Genomic DNA, 12,736 nt, shown 5'->3' with positions numbered 1-12,736 from the left:
CTCAATCATGCCTACTATCATAGCCATTAAATGAATGGCCAAATCAAGGATCAAATCCATGTGTTAACCAAAGTACCAAATGTTTGGATGCATAACATTTGGGGGAAACCAGATTTTTCTCTGAGGGTGCCTGTCTCAGAAATAATCATGAAAAACACAAAACGTAAGTGGGTGAAAAGCAGGAAACAACTAGGGACTTCAATGCCTGTGCCAACAACTGAGAATTGGCATCTCTGACTCAGACGGGGTGTGTAAAATCATCTAAACAGTCCCCGACTGGGAACAGGAATATTCTCTAAGACCTTGACAAGTCTCATTAGTTCTCTGCATGTGCAGCCCAGGCGATGGGGAACTCACTACCTTCTGAGACTGTCCATAGGAAACTCCTCAAATTCCCTAAGGTGTTTTCTGCTGTTTGCCAGCTGGTAAATGTAACTTTCTAACAACTACATCTTCTAATTGAGACCAGACCCCAATATTATAGGAACCTTTATGACCACATGGCTGGCTGAGGGGAAAAGTGATAACCAGACAGGTCTGTGGAACATGTAAGTAGATCTTGGGCATCTTGGAAGCAGAGAGGTGGGACATCACCCTGTTAAGAGTGAGTTTCAGGGACTTCCCTGGTAGTCCGTCCAGTGGGTAAGACTCCGTGCTCCCAATGCAGGGGACCCGGGTTTGATCCCTGGTCGGGGAACTATATCCTGCATGCATGCCGCAACTGAGTCCGCATGCCACAACTAAAGATCCCGCATGCTGCAACTAAGACCTGGCACAGCCAAAATAAATAGATTAAATAAACTAAAAAAAAAAAAAAAAAAAGGGTGAGTTTCAGAACCACACAAACCTCGATTTGAGTTCTGCTCTGCCACTTAGCTGTGTCCTTGGGCAAATCACTCAACCTCTTAGCCTCAACTTTCTCATGTGTGGAATGGAATTAATCATATCTCTGGGAAGTCCTGGTGATCCAGTGGTTAGGACTCTGCTCTTCCACTGAAGGGAGCACAGGTTCGATCCCTGGTCGGGGAATTAAGATCCTGCAAGCCACGTGGTGAGCCAAAAAAAAAAGCATATCTCCTTCACATGAGGATCAAATGAAATAAAGCCTGGAAAACACCTGGCATCCAGCGTCTCCACATAGTATTTGTTTAATAGACTGGAACGGGGACTCCCTGGTGGCGCAGTGGTTAAGAATCCGCCTGCCAATGCAGGGGACACGGGTTCGAGCCCTGGTCCGGGAAGATCCCACATGCCGCGGAGCAACTAAGCCCGTGTGCCACAATTACTGAGCCCGTGTGCCACAACTACTGAAGCTCGCACGCCTAGAGCCCGTGCTCCGCAACAAGAGAAGCCACCGCAATGAGAAGCCTATGCACCTCAATGAAGAGCCACTCCCGCTCCCCACAACTAGAAAAAGCCCATGCGCAGCAATGAAGACCCAATGCAGCCAAAAATAAATTAATTAATTTAAAAATATATATATTAAAAAAAATAGACTGGAGTGGATATTTCATGGGAAGGGGCATCCTACAGGGTGGGAGCTCATGCATTCTTATTTGAGTGTTGAAGGGAAGAGTGACTCTGGAACTTGGGGACATCTGGACTGACAATTTGTTTCCCCAAGCCGGGTAATTTCTATTAGTGGGTTTTGCCCAAAGAGTCAGCACACAGGGAAGTTCCTGGCTGAGATGTTGGTGGCTTGGAACTGTGTTTCTGGAGCCCATTGAGTTCCTGGGGGGCCGTCCTGACCTTATGAAAGTTAGAACAAGCTTAACTGTACAAGCCACACTTTTTACCTTCCAAAACATGTTCAGACTCACTTGTTCATTTGATCTTCAGGTTATGCTGTGAGATGAGCACAGATTATGATCCTCATTTAGCAAGTGAGGAAACTGAGGCTCAGAGAAGGGAAGTAATATTTGAGTTTTGGGGTTTAGCTGCTGAGAAAGCAGTTGTGGACTCCCACTCTACCCATCACCGTTTCCGGGTTCTTGAATCTTCCCTCTGGTGCCTGGGGCAAGACACTGCTTGGTGTCTCAGAGCATCAGCTTCCTTTCCTCCTCCCTAGATGCCTTTCCAGGCTCCTGCAACTCTGTGGGTGAAGTTTCTATACTTCCTCCAGCACTACGAAGTCCACTGTTCCTGCATTCTCTCTTGTTCACCCATTCAACAAACACTAGCTGAGGACCAATATATTGTGTGCCAGGCCTGGTGCTAGGTGCTTGGGATACAGAAATGAACAAAACACAGCCCATACCTTCGAGTTCACAGACTGGGTAGGGAGAAAACACATCATCAGCTAATTCCAAAGCTGTGTGATATACAAAGAGATGGAGTGAGAGCGTCTGGGGATCCCAAAGGAGGACTGCCAAACCCTGTCTGGGATGTCCTTGTTGGCTTCCTGGAGGTGTCATTTGAATTTTCCTAAAGGATGAGTAGAAGTTAGCCAGGCAGAATCCAGTGGAGGCAGGAACATGTTCAGGTCTTGTGAGCAGTATGGGGATAAGTTATGAGAGCTGATGCTGGGGCTCAGCAGGGACCAGATCACACAGGACACTGCCTGTCAGGCTAGGACGTCTGGGCTCTCTCTGTGGGCAGAGAGGAGCCACTCCAGGACAGGTGCTGGGTCAGATTTGTGATTATAATGGAGTATGCTGGGGACACAAAAGACTGAAGGGGGGACTTCCCTGGTGGTGCAGTGGTTAAGAATCCACTTGCCAATGCAGGGCACATGGGTTCAATCCCTGGTCCAGGAAGATCCCACATGCCGCGGAGGAATGAAGCCCATGCGCCACAACTACTGAGCCTGTGCTCTAGAGCCCGTGAGCCACAACTACTGAAGGCTGCGCACCTAGAGCCCATGCTCTGCAACAAGAGAAGCCACCACAATGAGAAGCCCGCGCACCGCAACGAAGAGTAGCCCCCGCTCACCGCAACTAGAGAAAGCCTGGCCCGTGCACAGCAACGAAGACCCAACGCAGCCAAAACTAAATAATTAAAAAAAAAAAAAAAGACTGAAGGGAATTAGTAGCCTGTGGCAAAGAACAAAAAATGCGGTAATCAGGGAGAATGGAGAGAATGGGATGGATCCCACAAATATTTAGGGAACGATATTGATGGGACCGGGAGGAAGACTGGATGTAGGAAGTGGGGGGAGGGGTCAGGGATGATGCTCAGGACTCCAGCTGCGATGATGGGGTCCAGGGTGGACAACCTAGGGTGGCGGGTGGGACAGGAAATGTTGGTTTCACTGCGCAGAGAAGTGGAACGCACCCAGGTCAGGGACTCAGTACTGCGTGTGTCAGTGGTGTTCACCAGAGCTCCAGTGCAGCCTTCCCTGCTCCTGTGGGGAGGCTGCTAGCTCAGAACCTGCAAGCCGAGGCCAGCTCAGAAGCTGAGCTGCTAGAGTCACAATCTCCTTCCATCGTAACAGGACTTACCTCTTGGGCCCTTACTTTCTTATCTGTAAAGTGAGGAGGTTGAGAAATAACAGAAGCAAAAGACCCTGGTTCATAAAGCTTTGAATCCTGCCAGACTGGCAGGTCCCCACTCACTGACTGTTATCTCACAGTTTCTTTTGCTGGTTCTCCCTCCTCCAGGCCACCTCTAAATGCTAGTATGTGCTAGGGCTCAATCAGTCTCCTCCTCTGCTCTCAGTCCCTACAATAGCACTTCTTAAACTTTAACGTGCACACAAATCACATGCAGATCTCATTAAAATGTAGATTCTGACCGAGCAGGTCTGGGGATGGGCCTGAGATTCTGCACTTCTAACAAGCTCCCAGGTGATGCGGATGTTGCTGGTCCATGCACCACACTTTGAAAGTCCAGCTTCCTGGCTCTACAAACTTCCTCCAGACTAATGACTCCCAAATTTATACTTCCAATCCAGACCTCTCTCCAGAACTCCGACTTCTAATTACAACTCTCGGTTGACACCTCCATTTGGATATTTTAAGGCAACTCCCAGAGTTCTCACACCTGCTCCTCCCCAACTTCTCCTTCAGTACTCAGCTGCTCAAGTCAAAAACCTACAAGATATCTGTGCGTCTCCTTTTTCTCTTAGCCTCTACATCCAAACTGACAGCAAGCAAGTGCGGTCTACTTTACCTCCAAAGCATATCCGGACCCTGTCTACTCCCTCCCCATCTCCACTCCCACCACCCTAGTCCAGGCGACCTCCTCTCTTGTGTGAGCTACCGCAGAAGCCACCGACCTGGCCGCCCTGCTTCCTGCCTGCCCTCTCCCTGCATCATTTCTCTACACATTAGTTAGAGTGGTCTTTTTAAAATATAAATCAAATCATGTCACTCTCCTGCTTAATTAAATTCTTTTAGGAGCTTGCATCTCATCTAGAATTAAATCCTAACTCCTTACCCTGGCCTACAAAGCCCAGCATGCCTGGCCCCTGCCCTCCTTCCGAACCTCATCTCAGGCAAACCCCTGGCCCTGATACCACAGCCTTGTCAGCTTCTCTCCAGTCCCTGAGCATGGCCAGCCTGTTTCCTCCTTGGAGACTTTGTCCTGACTCTGCCCTCTGCCTCCTGGTCCTGGCTGGGCCCTTCTCATCATTCAGATCTCAGCTTGTGGGTCACCTCCCCTGAGAGGCCTTCCCTGATCACCCCATCTCTCACCCCAATTTAACTCTGCATGTCTCATCAGTAGCTGACCTTTGTTTACTTGTCTGTTTCCCCACTGGAAGTAAGACCCAGGAAAACAATGACCTTGTTTTCTACTTGGTTCACCAGCATCTGGAACAGGGCCAGCATAGGTACTCAGAAAAAAATTATTGTGTTAGGAAATGTCACTCCCCCTCTGAGCCTCAGTTTCCCCATCTATTAAACAGGGATAATAATATAATAGCATCTTCCTCACAGGGTTGTTAAGATTAAATGAGAAATACATGTAAGGCCCAGGCACGGTGCCTGGCACTTGGTCACTAGTGGCTAGTAATTCCATTACTATGATCAATACCATATTGGAATCCCTGACAGGAATGTGTGGGCAGAGCCAGCGGGACTCCCACATGCTCCCCAACTGAGCTCCAAGCAGCTGGGCTAATTGGCCCTGGCCCACTACTTGTCACTGCCAAAGTCCTCAACACCCAATAGCAGAGGGAGGGCAAATCCAGGGATGACAAGTGGAGACAAGTGAGCTTCAACTCAACTGTAAGTTTATTAGAAAGGCCGTGGACAGATGAACCCTGAGTTACCAGCTGAGGAAGAAATGAAAAAAGCCCCTGCCCCTCTTGGCCTGCCCCACAGGCCTCCTGTGAACTCCGTCCTGTGGCAGACTCCAACAGAAGTCAGCCAAAAAAGTGCTTTCCAGATGCTCCTTCAGGGGCTGCCCAACCTGACTGCAGAGGACCCAGTGGTACGGCCAGTGTGGATGCTGGTGCCTGGAGCTGGGAGCCACGGGGCCTTGGTCCTCTCCTCTAGCAGAAAGTGGTTCCAGAACCCCCAACAGAACAGAACAGAAAAGGAGCCGATGGGGATAGAGCAAGTTCTGCTAAACAGCCAAGGGCTCTGGAGGGTGACGCTGGACTGCCTTGGAGGTGGGTGCAGATGGCTACAGATGGCCAATTGTAGGGGTCCCCCCCGGGGGGACCCTAAAGCTGCTCTAAGGAGTCTCAGCTACAGACAGCCCTAGTGTGACTCAGTGCCCCTCCTGGGGCTGCACTGGCTATTTCTGCTCCCAGAAAGGCAAATGGATCTTGTAAAAATCCATGGTGGTTGGTGCCATTTTTTCCTTAAAAAAAGACAAGAGTTTGTACAGTGAATCGATTTCAACCAGCAGAGCCTGAGCCGAGAAGAGTGCATCCTGGGGGAGGAGAAGGCACTTCTCACGCCCTCCCTGGGGTGATCTGGGCCCCCTCGGGGCTCCACTCCCTCTGGCCCTGTGACTCAGGCCCGCTCCCTCTGGGAAGTATGCTGCCTCCGTCGAGCTAGCACTGCCCTGCGGCCTGGATGCTCTGGCCCCTCACAGGGTGGTGGATGGCAGCTTCCTCACTCGCCGCTGGGCCAGGATAGACGACTCGATGGGCTTCAGCTGAGGGCTGGGCTTGGAGCTGTTGAGCGCAGAGTATGTAGCTGCCATGGCTCCCTGGGGGAGGAGGTGGGAGTCAGTTCCCGAGGGTGGGAGGGGCATGTGCTCCAGGGCCAGGCCAGCCCCTCCCAGTGTCCCACAGGCCCCTGTTAATCCCGCCTTGGTGGTTCTTCATGGTCATCAGTCCTGCCTCATCCCTCAGACTGGAGGCTTCAGAGCTCAGGGGCTGGGCCCCCTAGAGGACCGGGGGGGCCATGAGTGCACTGTAGACACCCCTGCATGTCAGACTGGGGCTCCCTGGGAAGAGACACACATGGCATCTCCTGGCTCTGCCGCCCCAAGTCCCTGCCCATGGAACCTTGGCCTGGCAGCCTGGGTGGCTGTACCTTCACAGTCTGCAGGTCCTGGTGGGATAGCTGGCTCTGGGGGAGCTTGTCTTTCTGGGTGATCCACGGGTGCTGCAGCACCTGCTTAGCTGTGAGGCGCTGGTGCGGGTCCACATGCAGCATCTTGGATACCAGGTCCTGGGGGGACAGCAGGAAGGGGTTGGTGGGAAGGGCTAGCAGGGGCGCACACAGCCGTGTCTGTAAGGCAGCCGCCTCCTGCCATCTCCCGCCTGGACCCTTGCAGTGGCCCCTTCGATCCACTCTCCACACCACTCCACGGCCTCCCCGAGCACACGCCCGTCTTCAGGACTTCTTCCTGGAAGGCCGTTTCCTTTCTCTTTCACCTTCTAGAAGCCATGCAGGAAGGTGGGAAGAACCTAAGGCTGGGGCTGGGCAGGTTCAAAACCTGACTCCCCTGCTCACAACTGCATCTCCTGGGCAAGTTACTTTAACTCTCTGAGCCTCAGTTTCACCTCTGAGAAACGGGATAACAAAAATACCTGACTCATAAGGTTAATGCAAGGTGGTACTGTTCATTAAGGGTTCAACCTCTGTCTGACACAGAGGTTCCCATGACTGGAACCCATTGCTAACAGCGAAAGCTCAAACGTCCCCTCTGCTGAGAAGGCCTCTCTGCCCGGTGGCCCGGGGCTCTGCTCGTGTCTCCACTGCCTGTACCCCTGACCAGGAGGACCGGCCTCTCCGCACCTGGCATCTCTGTTCCTTGTGTGCGAGCCTGTCTCTCCCCTCACACTAAGTTTCCCCGAGGCAGGGGCTGTGGTGATGCAGCCCCTCTGTCCCCCCTACAGGGCCCAGAACACGGGAAGGGCCAGTAAATGATCACCAAGTTGTTTCCAAACAAGGTGTAGGGGGCAGTCTGCCTGGGAATCTTCCACTTGGAGAAATATGGCAACAGAGATTTGTGGGACATTCCACTTGGAGAAATGAGGCTGCAGGTCACCTGTTCGGGAAATGCTGAAAAGCCCTGGGATGGGACCCTGCCTCCCCACCCCTAAATGAGCAGGGTCCAGGCCTTACAGACTCACCTTGGCTGTGTCTGAAACCGTGTTCCAATTTCCCCCGCTGAGGGTGAACTTCCCACTGCCGATCCGGGTCAGGATTTCCTCTGGTGTGTCACTGGGTCCATTGGCAAATGGAGTGTATCTGGGGAAAAGTCCACCCAGTCTGGGTATAGTCTCTGGCCTCCATCCTGGGGCCAGGGGTGGGGAGGGGTGGGGGACTGTATCTCCCCCTTCAGACGGGGTGCTCCCAAGGGTGGCACTTCCTCCTCAAGGTGGAGCTCCCAAAGGCAGGGCCATGTCCCTGTCTTCAGGCCTTCCTGAGGCAGGGCTGAGTCTCTCCCATCAGACAAGCACCACCCCAGTTACACTAGGGCTGGAGGAAGGGGCGGGGGGCCGAGGGGGGCAGGCCAGCGGGGTACTCACCCCGCCAGCATGGTGTACAGCAGAATGCCCAGGCTCCAGATGTCGCAGCCCTCATCATAGCCCTGGCGCTTCAGTACCTGGCAGGAGGGCAGGCAGGGGAGGGTGGTCAGTCCGAGGGGCAGTGGCGAGCGGCCCCATATGCTTGCCTGCTCCTCCCCAAAGGGTAGGACAAGGGTCCCAGGCCTGGGCTGATCCTCCCTTGGTACCTGGGCCAAGGCCACAGAGACGGGTTCTGGACAGCGTGGGGCCTCTGGAAGGGACACAAGGCTCCCCGTGCCAGGTCCCCTCACTCTTGCAGCTGAGGAGGCCAGGCCACTCACCTCAGGCGCCACGAAGTTGGCGGTGTAGCAAGGTGTCATGAGGAGCCCATTCTCAGCCCGCAGCTGCTTGGCAAAGCCGAAGTCGCAGATGCGCAGGCACTCAGGGTTCCCAGACTCGTCCACATACAGGATGTTGCTGGGCTTGAGATCCCTGTGCACAACCTGGGGGCAGAGGGCCTGGGTCAGTTCTCCATGTGGGCAGGCTGCCGGTGGCCCAGGTCAACTGCCAGGGATGGGAGAGTTAGAAGATGGGCCCAGAGAGGGGGCAGAAGGACCCAGAATCTGAGAGGGGAAGGGGCTACAAAGGGGCCTTAGTGCTGCTGGTATTGCCGACTTGAAACTTCTAGGTCAATGTCTGTGAGGCAGCTCTAACTTCACTGTCCACACGGAATTCCTCAAATCTGCCATCACACAATCTTACCTAATGGCAACTCCATCCTTCCCATTGCTTGGGTTGAAATCTTAAGAGTCATTCTCAATTCCTCTTTTTTTCTCGTATTCCTCAATCAATCCATTAGCAAACTCTGCTGGCTCTACCATTAAAATACATCCAGAGCCCAAGCACTTCTCAGCCCCTCTCTTGGCAGCACGCTGATCCCAGCCACTACCATCCCTCCCCTGGGTTACGGCAACAACCTCCTAACTGGTCTTCCTGCTTCTGACCTCACCCCCTACGGCCTGTTCTAAACAGAGCAGCCAGAGTGATCCTATTAAATGTAAGCCAGATCATGTCCTCTCCAAGGGTTCCACTCTCAAGAGAAAAAGTCTTTACGATGGCCTGATGGCCCCACCTCATCTCTCCCCTGCCCCCTACCCACATTGCTTGTGCTCTCTGGTCCTCTAGCACTCTCCTTGCTCAGTTGGCTTTGGCCACACCAGCCTCTTTGCTCTTCCTTCAACATGCCAAGCACACTCCTGCCTCAGGGCCTTTGCACTTGCTGTTCCCTCTTTCTGGAATACTCTTCCCTTAAGCATCTGCCTGGCTCATTCTCATTTCTTTCAGGTTTCAGCTCAAATGTCACCTTATCAGTGAGGCCTTCCCTAGACCATTCCATATAAAATAGCAATCACGGACCAGTACTCCTGTCTCCTCACCCTGCTTTATCTTTATCCACAGCATTTACCACCATTGGATATTTACTTAATTGTCTTCTGAACCCACCCACTGGAATGTAAGCTCCACAGGTTGTTTTGCTCACTGCTGCATCCCAGCATTTAGAATAGTTCCCAGCACAGAGTAGGTATTCAATAAATAACTGCTGAATGAATGGATGAATGACACTTAACTACTGAGGCCTTAAGCAAACGACTTTCCTCTGGCCCCATTTGCTCATCTGTAACCTGAGGGGGCTGAACCACTCCACGTACTTTTCATCCACCTCCTCTCCCTTGGCATGGTTCTATTCATAGTCATTCCTCTAACCATCACCTAATTATCGACAACTCTCAGATCTCTGACACTAACCCATAGCTTTCCAGAGTCCAGGCTCATATAGCTGCTTACCAGATGGCAACCACTGAAGGTCCCATAGACCCTCAAACCCAACACATCCCAGACTAAACTCATTCTCACCCTCCTTCTCCTCCTCCCATGAGCTCATGGTACCTCCTTGAGCACTGTCAAAGACCTTCAATGGCTCCCTACTACTTGCAAGATAAAGCCTGAAGTCCCCATCCTGGTGTGGAAGGCTCAGCTGTCCGTTCCAGCCTTTGTCCACCACATCCCTCAAGCGCCCTGAGCTCAGGCCAGTGGGGGTTCCTTCAGCCATAAATAGCCGTATCTCTCTGTGGAACGCTGGCTCACCCCCAGCACCCAGCACAGGGACTCGCACAGAGCAGGTGCTACGTGAACTCTGTGCAATGAATGAATGAATCACACCTCTGAAACACACAGAGACCTTGCAGGTTAGATCAGCTGAGTCTCGCAGGTTAGTTGGCTTTATGAGATGGTCCTTGCATATTCCCCGTAGAGCCAGGCCAACAGGCTCAAGGGGCAGCTGCTGCTCACTCCAGCTGACAGTCATCATACAGCAACTCGGGCCCAGGTTTCAAAAGCAGCCAAATTACCAAACCAAACCAAATCCCAAACAAGAAAACACCCGCACTGTGGAGGCCAAATGCAGCCACCGAGTCAACAGGCTGTGGCTCTGGTAGAGTTGTGATTTCAGTCAGGAGGCAGATGGGCCAGAGTGGCTTTACCAGCAGTAGCTGTGTGATCTTGATGTGTCACTTAACCGCTTTAGTCCTTGGTTTTCTCACCTGTAAAATGGGGCTGATAAGAGTGCTCGGCCCCCAGGGTTACAGGAAGGAGCATATGAGTTATGTACCAGAAATATTTAGCACAGGGCTTGGAAAATGGCAGCTGCTGTCATAGTAACGCCAGCACTCCCTGGGGCTGAACCCCACCATCATGCTGGACATTAAGATACAGTGAGTGCTTGTTAAGAAGCCCTTAAAAATTAGAAGACAAGGAGGGTAGGAAAATGAAGGGACAGATGCTGTCCAAAGCAGCATCTGATCACACACAAGTTAGGGGCACAGACTCTGGGGCCAGTTCAGCGATGAAACTTTTACTTAAGCTCCCAGAGCCTCAGCTCCCTCACTTATAAAATGGGCAGAATAATACTAATACCTTCTTCATAGGTTCGTTGGAACAGTTCAGTGAGTTGATGTGCAAAGTGCTTAGACTCTGTCTGGCCTGTGGAAAGCGCTACGTGGTACAGCAGCAGCATGTCTGTCATCACCAGCACCATCGGAGGATGTGCATTAGGGCGCCTGTGACCAGCCACACACACACAAAAGGGTGAAGTTCTTCTACATAAATCATCTGGCTAAACAGAGAAGTCAAAGTGTGAAGCCCTGCTGAGTTCTCAGACAAGCTGTCCCCGGCACGCTGGGGCCCTTACAGAAACAATATGAGGGAAGCAAGAGACCTGAAAGGGCCCACTATTAAACAAAGAACTCTTGCAAAATAGATGAAAAAGGCAGACAACCCAATTTCTTTAAATGGACAAAAGACTTGAACAGACATTCCATAAAAGAGGCTGTCCAAATGGCAATAAACCCACGAAGAAGTGCTCAACTTCATCAGTCATCAGGAAAATGCAAATTAAAACCACTATGAGATACCATTCCTCATCTCCTAGAATGGCTGTGATTAAAAAGATGGAGGGCTTCCCTGGTGGCGCAGTGGTTGAGAATCTGTCTGCCAATGCAGGGGACACGGGTTCGAGCCCTGGTCTGGGAAGATCCCACATGCCGCGGAGCAACTAAGCCCGTGAGCCACAACTACTGAGCCTGCGCGTCTGGAGCCTGCGCTCCGCAACAAGAGAGAGGCCCGCGCACCGCGATGAAGAGGGGCCCCTGCTTGCCACAACTAGAGAAAGCCCTTGCACAGAAATGAAGACCCAACACAGCATAAATAAATAAATAAATACATAAATAAATAAATAAATAAAATTTAAAAAAAAAAAAAAAAAGATGGAAAATACCAAGTGTTGGAGAGTACCAGAACTCTCACACGCTTCTGGGAGGAGTGTAAGTAGGTAAAACAACTTTGAAAAACTGGCAACATCTACTAAAGATGAATATACACTGCACTATGACCCAGCAATTCCACCGTTAGGTTTACACCCAGCGTTCAAATGGGCAAGTGTTCACGAAAGACAAGTGTAAGAATGTCACGGCAGCATTATTGGTCACAGTCAAAAAACTGGTAACAACTCCATGTCCATTAACGGTAGAAACGACAGTTAAATTGTGGTCTATTCATACAGTAGAAACCACACAGCAACGAGGAGTGAACTGCAGTCACACAACATCGCAGGTGAATCTCGGAGAGTGCTGAGTGGCAGAAGTGAGATATGAAAGAGTACGTTTATATAAAATTAGAAGTTCACTTAGAATGGTTATCCTTGGGGAGGGTGCAGGGACTGGAAAGGCTCGTGGCGGTTGGGGGGAACTGGAAATCCTTCAGTTCTTGATCTGGGTGCTCGGTTACGTGGGTGTATTCACTTTTTGCAGATTTATTGAATTATACATGATGATTTGTTTATGTGATATTTCAATAGGAAGATAACATTAAAACAAACAGGAGGTCCCAGTGGACCCTGCTCCTGGTCAGCCCCTGCCCATTCCTCGGCTGTTATGAGATTCCCAGCTTCTAGACCACAGATGCCGCCAAAGTATAATCAGCCCCGAGAATCTCCCTCCAAATACCTCCAAGAGAGCTTCCCATTTCCTCATCATCTACCCCTGGTATTTGGAAAGGGCCAGAAACTTTAGAGCCCATAGATTCCAAAATCCCAAAGATTTTCTTTGGGCAAGAAACAATATTCTCCCATGACACCCCGCCGAGCAGACGTCTGTACTGGAGCTCACTACCCCTCACGGAGGGGCTCACTACCCCTCACGGAGGGGCTCACGACCCCTCACGGAGGGGCTCACTACCCCTCATGGAGGGGCTCACTACCCCTCACGGAGGGGCTCACTACTTTTGGAGGCAGCTCCCACTCTATAAAGCCCTTCCCTGCTCTGAGTT

General features: G+C 51.5%; 1 protein-coding gene across 5 annotated transcripts in view; it reads right to left on the bottom strand.

The window, feature by feature from the left end:
* Positions 1–5,156: 5,156 nt before the first annotated feature.
* The window catches only part of RPS6KA1 (ribosomal protein S6 kinase A1), a 36,031-nt gene continuing 28,451 nt past the window's right edge, over positions 5,157–12,736 (bottom strand). For all 5 annotated transcript variants that reach the window (XM_059916115.1, XM_059916122.1, XM_059916128.1 and 2 more), the window contains 5 exons: positions 8,197–8,358; positions 7,877–7,953; positions 7,478–7,595; positions 6,432–6,569; positions 5,157–6,102 (listed from right to left, as the gene is read on the bottom strand). In XM_059916115.1, the coding sequence (XP_059772098.1) occupies positions 5,980–6,102; positions 6,432–6,569; positions 7,478–7,595; positions 7,877–7,953; positions 8,197–8,358 (618 nt within the window). In that variant the 3' untranslated portion in view covers positions 5,157–5,979. The remainder of the gene's footprint in view (positions 6,103–6,431; positions 6,570–7,477; positions 7,596–7,876; positions 7,954–8,196; positions 8,359–12,736) is intronic.

This window comes from Balaenoptera ricei, chromosome 1, assembly GCF_028023285.1.
Source record: "Balaenoptera ricei isolate mBalRic1 chromosome 1, mBalRic1.hap2, whole genome shotgun sequence".
Lineage (NCBI taxonomy): Eukaryota > Metazoa > Chordata > Mammalia > Artiodactyla > Balaenopteridae > Balaenoptera > Balaenoptera ricei.
Note: the sequence above shows the minus strand (reverse complement) of the source record. Positions and strands in the feature narration are given on the sequence as shown.